General features: G+C 47.5%; 1 protein-coding gene across 1 annotated transcript; it reads left to right on the top strand.

Annotated features, from left to right (window-relative positions):
- The first annotated feature begins 3021 nt into the window (after positions 1-3021).
- Positions 3022-11118, top strand: LOC123369128 (caspase recruitment domain-containing protein 8-like). The gene is made up of 3 exons (XM_045014489.1): positions 3022-3079; positions 3885-4108; positions 10760-11118. The coding sequence occupies exons 1-3, from the start codon at positions 3030-3032 to the stop codon at positions 11116-11118; spliced, it is 633 nt and encodes a 210-aa protein (XP_044870424.1). The 5' UTR covers positions 3022-3029.
- Positions 11119-12270: the final 1152 nt, after the last annotated feature.

Here is a 12270-nt window from a genome sequence, read left to right as displayed (position 1 = left end):
CAGTGCTGTGGAAATAGGGAGCATCAGAGGACCTAATAACGCTGGTGAATACCCTATATAGATCCCCTAGAACAGTGATCTGAGCATGCTTTGGAATAACAAGCTCGTTCAAAGCATAGTGTGACTGCACAAGGGGTTGTCCCTCAGTCCACTGCTGGTGGAGTATGTCAGCAGGAAGATTTCAGTGGGGAAAAAACAAGAAGCTGCCATAGGGAGATGACATACCAGTAAGATGTAGAGCAAATTGTAAACCAGAGGTATGACCAGCTAAGATTTTATGGGATGAAAATAAGCATGACTACGGCTGAGGTCATGTGGATTGATACAGATGCCAAAGGGAAGCTGGATATGGAGATTAATGGAATGAGACTAAACCAGACTGATCAGTTCAAGTACCTTGAACTGATCAGTCTGTTCAAGTACCTTGGCGACTGGGTCACAAAAGATGACCAGGCTGAACATGAGATGCAATTGAGACTGGGGAGTGCTGGAAGAGTGCAAAATAAAATGTCAGGCATTGTGTCTGGCAAATGTACACCACTGAGATGAAAAGCCCAGCTCTACAGAACAGCGATGTGCCCTGCAATGCTGCAGAAGAATAGCCAGTAAAGAGACGGCAGGTTCAATACCTACAGGGGTTGACGCTGAGATGTCTTTTTGCAAGAGTAAAAAGAGGTCTACGAAGAGACAAATTTTGAAATGAAAGCATTAGGATAGAAGTGAAAGTCTGACGTGGCAGACAAAATGCAGAAGCACAACTTCACTGGTTCGGACACACACAGAGGATAAAGAGGACCTAGTGAAGCTAACACCCAGGAGAGGATTCTTTTAGACTTCTTTGAGGGTGTCTGCAAACATGGACAAGGATGATCCAGTGGATACAGTGTATTTAGGTCCCTCACCAAAGGCTCATAAGCAAAGTAAGCTGTCACGGGATAAGAGGGAAAGTCCTCTCATTGATCAGTAACACGTTAAAAGATAGGAAACAAAGGGTAGGAATGAAGGTCAGTTTTCACAGCGAAGAGAGTTAAATACCAGGGTCCCACAAGGATCTGTACTGGGACCAGTGCTGTTCAATATATTCGTAAATAATCTGGAAAAAGGGGTAAACAGTGAGGTGGGAGAGTTTGCAGACAATAGAAAATTACTCATGATAGTAGTCAGCTTTGGATTTAACTAAGAGTTACAAAGGGAACTCACTAAACTGGGTGATTGGGCAACAAAATGAAAGATGAAATTCAGTGTTGATAAATGCAAAATAATGCACATTCAAAAACACAGTCCCAACTAGAGTTACAAAACGATGGGGTCTAAATTAGCTGTTACCACTCAAGGAAAAGATTTTGGAGTCATTGTGGATAGTTCTCTGAAAACGTCCACTCAATGAGCAGCGGCAGTCAAAAAAGCGAACAGAACACTACAAACCATTGGGAAAGGGGTAGATAATAAGACAGAAAATATCACAATGCCACTAAATCAATCCATGGTGTGCCTCCACCTTGAATATTGCACTCAGTTCAGTTGCCCCATCTCAAAACATAGATATGTGAATTGGAAAAAGTACAGGGAAGGGCGACACACATGATTATCAGTATGGAATGGCTTCCATACGAGGAGAGATTTAAATGATGGGGCCTGTTCAGCTTAGAAAATTGACGACTAAGGGAGGATATGACAGAGGTCTGTGAAATCATGAGTGGTGAGGAGAAAGTGAACAGGGATGTGTTATTTACCCCTTCACATAACACAAAAACCAGCAGTCACTCAATAAAATTAAGAGGCTGCGGGTTTAAAACAAACAAAAGGAAGCACTTCTTTACACAATGCACAGTCAACCGGTGGAACTCATTGCCAGGGGATGTTATGAAGGCCAAAAGTATAACTGTATTAAAAAATGAATTAGATAAGTTCATGGAGGATAGGTCCATCAATGACTATTAGCTAAGACAGTCAGGGACTCTATGCTCTGGGTGTCCCTAAACCTCTGACTACCAGAAACTGAGACTGGACAACAGGGGATGGATGACTTGATAATTTCTCTGATCTGTTCATTCCCTCTGAAGCACCAGGCATTGGCCACTGTTGGAAGACAGGGTATTGGGCTCGATGTGCCATTGGTCTGACCCAATATGACCATTTTTATGAAAGAAGCTGAGGAAGTAATGGATGGATTTAACCAAAAAGATGGTAAGCAGGTGGATGTTAGTATTGCTACGAACAGATAAAGATGGTGGATGCTTGCACGACTTGGCTCCAGATGATGGATAAGGGGAACAGAATAGACTAGAATAGAACCACAAGAATCAAGTCAGCATTTGATAGAGGAAGAACTTTTCAGACTGTTTGAAATAATTTGTTTGACTGGGTTTTTAATCCTCATTTAACTTCAATACTCAATAAACAGTTGACAGAAAGCAAGTCTGTGTTAAAGATTCAAACACCCATGCTCACAGCACACATTCACTAAGATTGCCACATTTCACAAGCACAAAGAATGATTGCATGGGAGGAAAAAAAGTTACACTTGGGATGTGTTAGATGAAATACTTTCCCCTGTAGGAGGAGGAGGAGAGGGGAGCATCAGAGAAGATTCCACTGCAGGTCAAGGAAGAAAGGACAAATGCAAGTTATGTCCAACAGAGCAGGTATCTGTCTGTCTATCTCCATCCCTAGGTTCATCCACATCCATCCATCTCTAATCTCCTGTCCATCCATCCATCCATCCATTTCTCCCTCTATATAATCCCATAGTCCTTCTGGCTGTGCTGCTAATCACTTGCTTCCGCAATCAAGAATCTCTTGGTCACCTGGGGAATACCCCATGGGAATGATTGACTGTGGGGGTGGAATCCAGCTGATCATGGAGTCCCCTCTGCCAACCACGCTGCCAGGGTCCCAGGCCACGGAAACAGCTCCAAGCTCCTGGCCACAGCTGCCCAGGTTACCTCCTCACAAGTGCTGTGCAAGGGGAGATCCCCAGTGGAGCCGCCTTAACGCCTGTTCCTGTGTTTTAGGATCCTCCACAAGAAATGAACCCAGAGATTGTCCAGGGCCCAGATGGGAACCAGGAGACATACAGGTGAGAGCTGGGGCTGGGAGTTCAGTGTCACCCCCTCTGCAGGAGCCTGTGTCTGGGAGTGCAGGCCAGCTCCTAGTGCACTGAGTGTGCAGTGTCCCATGGGGAAGGGCTCCGTGTAACAAATACAATTACTACAATAGACTCAGCAAAGCACTACTGAGTGTGTGGATGAGGCTGCTCCTCCACTGGAGAGGATCTCTCTAGTTGAGAGGGACGGAAACTTTAGTTCATAGTGCCATCCCATAACACAGGGCAGCCTGTAACCCCCTGCAGACTGTGCCAGGGTGGGGACGAGAGCCTCCCTTTGTTACACGAGGGAGCTGTGAATTCTCTCACTGACTGTGGGAGGGGAGTGAGGTCTAGCAGCTTAGAGTGGTAGAGCAACAGTCAGGACACCGGGGTTCAATCCCTGGCTCTGGGAGAGCAGTGGGGGCTAGTGGTCAGAGCTGGAGGACATGAGTCCTAGGTGACATTGACAGCTCTAACACTGATTAGCCATGTGGCCTTGGTGACAAGTCATTCCCCTTTCTCTGCCTCAGTTTCCCCATCTGTGAAATGGGGGTAATGTTACTTACCCAGTGGGATTTATGTTGCTTAATTCATGATCACATGTAAAGCCCATAAGTCCTTTGATGGTGGGTACTAGGCAGGGTGTTACTAATTTCACCTATTTCCCTTTCAATTAGAAAGTCTGGGATAAATAGAAGTGATGCCACCCGTTTTGAGTGAGATCAGGAGCTGGGAGGGTCCATCTAGCACTGTTTAACCTTGCTCTTCCCTCTCCCGTTCTCCCCGTGCCATGCAGGGTTCACCTCCCCGGGGCAGGCTCATTCCGTTGCTCTGAAACCGAATTGGGATTTGAGGTGAGTGCAGCCGTGACCGTCCAATACAGATACGACTCCTGGGATCAGCATCTGAGAGAATGGAGCACCCCTGAATGGTTGGTGATTGGCCCTTTGTTCAACATCCAGGCAGAACCGGCCACGGCCGTGGCAGCCGTTCACCTCCCGCACGTCCTGTGCCTGGCAGGTACGGTAGCTAAGGGCTTGGCTACACTTGCAGATGTGCAGCGCTGGGAGTTACAGCTGTGTTCGTACAGCTGTGTAGGGAAAGCGCTGGTGTGTGGCCACACTCACAGCTACCAGCGCTGCAGTGTGGCCACATTTGCTGCATTTGCAGTGCTGTTGGGAGTGGTGCATTATGGGCAGCTATCCCAGCGTTCAAGTGGCAGCAACATGCTTTTCAAAAGAGTGGGGTGGGGTGGAGTGTGACAGGGAGCGGGGCAGAGAGAGAGTGGATTTTTGGAGCCGACACTGTGTCAGCTCCCTGCCTTGCGAAATTTGACCATTTCCTCGACCCCTCATTCACTCTTAACTGCAAATAGCCTGCAGACAAGATAAGAAGCTGCTCCAACGGACTCCCTTTCTCCCCCCCCCCCGCTGTTTCTCTCCTCAAGCAAACACTAGCTATAGACATTCATCCCCCTGCCTGCCTCATTCACAGCAAACAGGAGCTGTGTTTGTTTTTTAGATAAGCAGCTCCCAGAGCCCCGAGTTCTCAACAAAACAAAAAGAGGCATCATAACAAAACAAAGAGAGTAATTTAGTTAAAAGCATTCTGGGATATCTCCTAATACCCTGGAGGCCAATAACAGCGCTGGTGTGTGGCCACACCTGACGACCACCGCTGCACTCGTTATACCCCAAGCAGACCAGGTGTACAGCCAGCGCTGCATCTAGGGAGTTGCAGCGCTGGATGTGCCTTGCAGGTGTGGACAGTTACTAAGTTGCAGCGCTGTAAAGCCTCCACCAGCGCTGCAACTCTCCAGTGTAGCCAAGCCCTAAGACCTATAAATGGCTTCCACGTCATGACTGAGCGCACGGAGCTGGGATCCCACTGTCACCACTACGTGTGCTGCAGGCAGCTTATTTATTGATTTTTAGTGTGGTAGCACCCAGAGCTCCTGGTCGGGATCAGGACCCTGTGGTGCTGGGTGCTGAACAAAAACACAGTCCTTGAGGACACAATCACTAAATCAGCCTGTCCAGTTAACCTTGTGTTGAGGGACGTAGTTTGTATTTTTAATTAGGTCAGAGCAACAAAGTTAGTGCTCTCGGCCTGTCCCCTCAGCGCACGACAGGGGGAGACGGTTGGGAGAGGTCCTGGTGCTCTCCACGCCAAATTTATACATTGGGAGTGAGAACAACAAGATAACAACAGATATAGCCAGAGGGGGACGGTTAGGTGTAAGGAAGAGGGGGGGGACGGATACTAGATCTACAAGTCATACTGGAAGTACTGTGTCCCTACCGAGTTGGGTGAAAAGAGTGAGAGGAGCCCAACAGGAAAAATTAGGATGTTTGTTCACCAATGCAAGAAGCTTAGGTAACAAAATGGAGGAACTGGAGCTCCTGGTCCGAGAATTGAAACCGGATATCGTAGGAATAACCGAAACATGGTGGAACGGTAGCCATGACTGGAGTACAGGTATGGAAGGGTATGTGCTGTTTAGGAAAGACCGATGCAAAGGTAAAGGTGGGGGAGTAGCATTGTATATCAATAATGAGGTGAAATGTAATGAGATAACTAGCAATGCAATGGATAATACAGAGTCTGTCTGGGCAATGGTCACATTGGGGAAAAAAACTACCAGAGCCTCACCCGGGATAGTGACTGGGGTGTGCTATAGACCGCCAGGATCTAGCTTGGAGACAGATAAAGAGCTCTTTAATGTTTTTAAGGAGGTAAATACTAATAGGAACTGCTTGATCATGGGAGACTTTAACTTCCCGGATATAGATTGGGAAACAAATGCTAGTAATAATAATAGGGCTCAGCTTTTCCTAGACGTGATAGCTAATGAATTCCTTCATCAAGTGGTTGCTGAACCGACGAGGGGGGATGCCATTTTAGATTTGATTTTGGTGAGTAACGAGGACCTTGTTGAGGAAATTGTTGTAGGGGACAACCTTGGCTCGAGTGATCATGAGCTAATTCGTTTCCAAATAAATGGGAGGATAATCAATAGTGCATCTGAGACTAGGGTTTACGATTTCAAAAGGGCTAACTTTACTAAATTAAGGCGACTAGTTAGGGAAGTGGACTGGACTAACATATTTAGGGATCTAAAGGCAGATGACGCCTGGGGTTACTTCAGGTTGAAGTTGCAAGAGTTGTCAGAGGCATGTATCCCGAGAAGGGGAAAACGGCTCGTAGGTAGCAGTTTTAGACCGAGCTGGATGAGCAAGCATCTTAGAGGGGTCATTAAGAAAAAACAGAAAGCGTACCAGGAGTGGAAAATGGGAGGGATCAGCAAAGAAACCTACCTTATTGAGGTCAGAGGGTGTAGGGAAGCAGTGAGAAAGGCAAAGCGACGGGTGGAGATGGACCTAGCGAAGGGGATTAAAACCAATAGCAAACGGTTTTTTAGCCATATAAATAGGAAGAAAACCAAGAAAGAAGAAGTGGGACCGCTTAAAACTTTAAACGGAGTGGAGATTAGGGATAATCTTGGAATGGCACAATATCTGAACGAATATTTTGCCTCGGTCTTTAATGAGGCTAATGAAGGGCTAAGGAATAGTGATAGAGGGACCGATGGGAATGAAGATATGGGGGTAGACATTACGGTATCTGAGGTAGAAGCCAAACTTGAACAACTTAACGGAAGTAAATCGGGGGGCCCGGATAATCTTCATCCTAGAATATTAAGGGAATTGGCGACTGATATTGCTAGCCCGTTAGCGATAATTTTTAATAAGTCTCTAAATTCGGGGGTTGTACCGTTTGACTGGAGATTAGCTAATGTAGTTCCTATATTCAAGAAGGGGAAAAAAAGTGACCCGGGTAACTACAGGCCTGTTAGTTTAACATCTGTAGTATGCAAAGTCATGGAAAAAATCTTAAAAGAGAGAGTGGTTCCGGAGCATGAGGCCGATGGCAACTGGGATAGATTACAGCATGGATTTACTAAAGGTAGATCGTGCCAAACCAACCTGATCTCCTTCTTTGAGAAAGTAACAGATTTTTTAGACAAGGGAAATGCGGTGGATCTAATATATCTGGATTTCAGTAAGGCGTTTGATACGGTACCGCATGAAGAATTACTGGTTAAATTGGAAAAGATGGGGATCGAAATGAAAATCCAGAGGTGGATAAGGAGCTGGTTAAAGGGGAGACTTCAGAGGGTAGTATTGAAGGGGGAACTGTCAGGTTGGAGGGGGGTTACCAGTGGAGTTCCTCAAGGTTCGGTTTTGGGTCCGATTTTATTTAATCTATTTATTGCTGACCTGGGAACCAAGAGTAGGAGTGGGCTGATAAAGTTTGCGGATGACACCAAGTTGGGAGGTATTGTCAATTCGGAAAAGGATCGGGATATCCTCCAGAGAGATTTGGATGACCTTGTAAACTGGAGTATTAGTAACAGGATGAAATTCAATAGTGAGAAGTGTAAGGTTATGCATTTAGGGATGACTAACAAGAATTTTAGTTATAAGCTGGGGACGCACCAGTTGGAAGTAATGGAGGAGGAGAAGGACCTAGGAGTCCTGGTTGATCGTAGGATGACTATGAGTAGGCAATGTGATGTGGCCGTTAAAAAAGCTAATGCGGTCTTGGGATGCATGAGGCGAGGTATTTCTAGTAGGGATAAGGAGGTGCTAGTCCCGTTATATAAGGCGCTGGTGAGACCTCATTTGGAGTATTGTGTGCAGTTTTGGTCTCCCATGTTTAAGAAGGATGAATTCAAACTGGAACGGGTACAAAGAAGGGCCACTAGAATGATCCGAGGAATGGAAGGCCTGTCGTATGAAAGGAGACTTGAGGAGCTCGGTTTGTTTTCCTTAACCAAAAGAAGGATAAGAGGAGATATGATTGCACTCTTTAAATATATCAGAGGGATAAATACCAGGGAAGGAGAGGAATTATTTCAGCTCAGTGCTAATGTGGACACGAGGACAAACGGATATAAATTGTCAGTCAGGAAATTCAGGCTTGAAATTAGACAAAGGTTTCTAACCATCAGGGGAGTGCAATACTGGAACAGCCTACCGAGGGAAACAGTGGGGGCGAAGGACCTCCATGACTTTAAGATTAAGCTAGATAAGTTTATGGAGGAGATGGTATGATAGGATAACGGGCTTAGTCAATAGGTCAATTAAGTGCCACACTGGTAAATAGTACAATGGGTCAATGATATGATATAACCTTTTTCCAGAGGGTATGGCTGGAGAGTCTTGCCCGCATGCTCGGGGTTCAGCTGACCGCCATATTTGGGGTCGGGAAGGAATTTTCCTCCAGGGAAGATTGGCAGTGGCCCTGGAGGTTTTTCGCCTTCCTCCGAAGCATGGGGCAGGGGTCGCTTGCTAAAGGAGTGGGTGGATCGGCTTATGTGGCCTGCATCTAGCAGGAGGTCAGACTAGATGATCATAATGGTCCCTTCTGATCTTGAATTCTATGATTCTATGATTCTATGACACGTCCTATGCCCATTGCGAATAGGACGGAGGTTTGATGGTCACTATTTTGAATTGGGGCCTCTAGCGTGAGAATAACGAGCTGCCATGACTTGAGCTAATGAGGCAGGCTCTGCCCTTGGTCCTGTAGTTGACTCGTTCTCGTGGATGGGGCACGGAGGGGAAAGCATGACCCCCACTGACCAGTGGCTCTGTGTGCATGGAGTTAGGATGTACAGTATGGCCAGTCTTGTTTCTGCCTGTAAGCTTGTGTGGCCGTCCCTTGCTGTCAGTCTCCGAGGGAGGCCGCACCTCTTTGCCGTCATGCACCTAGAACAGCAGGGGGAAGTTAGGTGTCTCTGGGGCTCAGACCCTCAGACCGGGCAGAGCAGGGAATAATCTATAAACCCAGGGTGGGGCACCAAACAGCCTACGGGGCTCTCGCTCTCAGGCAAGGCAGAGCAAGTGGTCTAGGGGCTGTGGGAAGGATGAGCACCAAGCAATTGAGCATCCAAGCTCAGAGGACAGTAGACCAACACAGGCCTCCTGGCCTAAGGTGGCGAGGCTGCCACTCCAGGGGGTAGGGGGACCAGGACCCACCTGACTCCACCAGGTCCCAGGCTAGGGTCCTAACAGTGGCAGAGTGCTCTGCCACTCGGTCAGCAGGGATCTAGCTGCAACAAGTTGATATAGAGTCAGCCAGCCACGTAGCCGGACAATAGTCGGCTGCTCCTGGGCTAATTCCTACCCTTCCCGCAGGGTGTATCTGAATCCCGGGGTCATCCTCCATCTCCCCAGATGGCAATCCCAGCAGCTCCTCCGTGTCTGGCAGTTCTGGTCACTTGGGTGCATCCTAGGGACAGCAGAAGTCTTCTGAGGGCTCCAGCAACTGGCTGGAAGCATCTGTTTCCCTCAGGGGCTACAGCCCAACTGAGCTACAAGGCCCGTCTCTTATACCACCTGTTCCTGTCCCACCCTGGCGTGGTGGCTGAGGCCTTCCTGGTTACTTTCTTGCCTACTTTGCATGGCCAAGTTGTTCCCGCAGTTTGAAACTCTGTCCCTTACACTGCGGTCATGAGGTTTCAGAGTCAACATCTCCTTCAGGTGAATTGGGGCAGTTGGCACCTTTCCAGGGGCCAAGATTTTCAGAAATGTATGTCTAAAGTTAGATTCCTAATTCCACGTTTAGGCACCTAAATAAGTGGCTTCCTTTTCAAAGGGTTGAGCGCATTGATTTCCATGGGAGCCACATGTTTGGAAATCAGACTGCTGACTTAGGTTCCTTAAATTGAACTGGGGATGTGCTGGGTGGAACTGTGCATTGCCTGGCTTTTGTAAGTTTCTCGGTTCCTTATTGCAGAGAGGTGTTAACTGAAAATCTCCTAGTTTTCTAACATTCCCAACACAGGCTCCAAAGCCATGGGGAGGAGGGTTCTGTGCTCTGTATCTGTATTGCTCCCTGAGAATATTTTTTGTAAATGAATAAATGTAAATATTGAAAGCGAAGGGAATCACAAGGTGAAAGGAAACATTTCTGACACTGACCTTAACACCCAGCGTACTGCTATATACAAGTAAACCCCATTAGCCTCCTCTTTTCTGTTCAGCAGTTCTGTGTTATCCCCATTTTCCAGATGGAAGACTGAGGCTCAGAGGCCCAGCTATGTCCTGGATGTGGAAGAAATGTTTATCTGATCTTGGGTTTATTGCAGGACCATGAAAATGAATGTAATCTGAAGTTATCAACATTTTGTGCTACTGGTCATTGAAAGGGGAAGATATTCGTTGATAACTTGAAAGTTGCATTTTTTGGATATTTTTGGAAGTGTACTGTTTTTGTCTTCCAGTCCCATCGCACTGGAAAGGATTTCATGGCGTTAAATTGTAAAACTATTGTCTTCAGATGAATGCTGTTTTATCCTGCAGCTGACACCAGCTAATGGTCTAGATGCCTTTATAAAATAAGACCTTTCCAAATATGTCATACTTAGTTTAAAAGGTTCTTAACAGGGGGCAGAGTTAAGGGTGATTGGCAGCTGGTAACTCCGACTTTCCCCAATTAATGGACTGTGTGGATGAACAGTGTGTTAAGGCTGGTATAAGGACTGTGTGTCACATTAGCTTGTGATTTCCGTGGATTTGTGTTTGGGTGGATTTGACGACTGTTTAATGGTGATACCCTTGTGAACGGCATGTAATCACAAGAATTCTCTGTATCCACGGACAGGGGGACAGGCTGACATTTCTCAGATGCGAATCGCCCATGTCACTGATGTGGGGATGACCCTGGAGGAGCCAACGGGGGTGAGGCCATTCCACGCTGTGCTGGAGAACCCCAGCTTCTCCCTGTATGGAGTTATTTTTATCTGTTCGAGTTGCCTGAGAATTCCAGTCCACTCCCTGGTGCTGATCTACCAGGCAGTCCGGCTTGCAGACACAACCCTCCATATCTACCTGATCCCCAGTGACCGCTCACTAGAGAAGGTAAATGAGAACCTCGAACAGCACTGGGGGGAACCAGGCTCACCAGCCACCAGGGAGCAGAGAGGAAGGGAAATCTCAGGGCAGGGCAGTGGGGAGTTGTGAGAGAACTGAGCCCTCAGTGCTGGGTAAGGCAGGAGTACAATCAGGTGTAATAATCCTGCCGTGGAATGGTCACAGCCCGTCAGAGTGCAGGGCTCTGCACTGCTGCCGTTCACCTCCTAAACCAACTCGGTGCCTTGGCCGTTTGGCCTCCTCATTCCTTCTCTTCCTCCCTGTTGGTTAGTTAAAGGATCTTTCTTCTGGATCTTAATCCCTCCCTCAATATATGTGAGCCCCTGAGCATTCACTCCCCTGGAGTGTTTTTCTTTAACCCCTTTATATTCCCTCCATGAGCTTTTATATTCTGATTCTGTCGGTCAGCCTCCCACCCCCATTTCCAGTAGAAAGTTCTTCTTTCAGCCGTAGATTATTGAATGTAAACACACCAAAACAAAACACGGATAATGACGTGACTGTACAACGGGTCCCATATATCCCCCCGTACCTGTAAAATCACAGGTCGACTCAGCCAAGGCCCCGCTCCTGCAAATATTGCTGCATGTGCTTTATGCCTGTGAGGGGTGCCGTTGAAATCAATGGAGCTGCTAATGGCAGTAATGCTCAGCACGTGCGTAAGTGTTTAGCATGATTGGGGCCCCGGCTGCATGGAGACATAAGAAAATCCCACCTGGCCCACAGGTCTCTTCTCTCCTTTGCAGGAACTCAGTGTCATTCAATGGCAGTCGCCCTGCAGGGCAGGGGGGTCTCTAAGCTTCTGGGCCCATGTTTTTAAGGTATTTAGGAGTTGCTGCACTCAGGGATCTCAAGTCTAAGAATCTTGCTGTGGACGGGTCACAGCCCATCGCATTGAAAGGCGCCTTTCAAGTCCTAAACCCAGAGCCGGCTCCAGGCACCAGCTGAGCAAGCAGGTGCTTGGGGCGGCCAAGGGGAAGGGGTGGCACGTCGGGCTCTTTGGTGACAATTTGGCGGCAGGTCCCTCGGTCCCTCTCAGAGGGCAGGTCCTGCCACCGAATTGCCGCCGAAGAAGAAAGCAGCGCGGTGGAGCTGCTGCCGATGGTGATTGCGGCTTTTTTTTTTTTTTTTCACTTGGGGCGGCAAAAACCCTGGAGCCGGCCCTGCCTAAACTAGCTCAGTGCTTTGGCCATTTTGGCTCCTTGTTTGCTCCCCCAGTTATCATTTGTTTCTTCCCCACCC

Source organism: Mauremys mutica, chromosome 4 (genome assembly GCF_020497125.1).
Source record: "Mauremys mutica isolate MM-2020 ecotype Southern chromosome 4, ASM2049712v1, whole genome shotgun sequence".
Lineage (NCBI taxonomy): Eukaryota > Metazoa > Chordata > Testudines > Geoemydidae > Mauremys > Mauremys mutica.
This window is presented reverse-complemented; position numbering and strand designations above follow the sequence as displayed.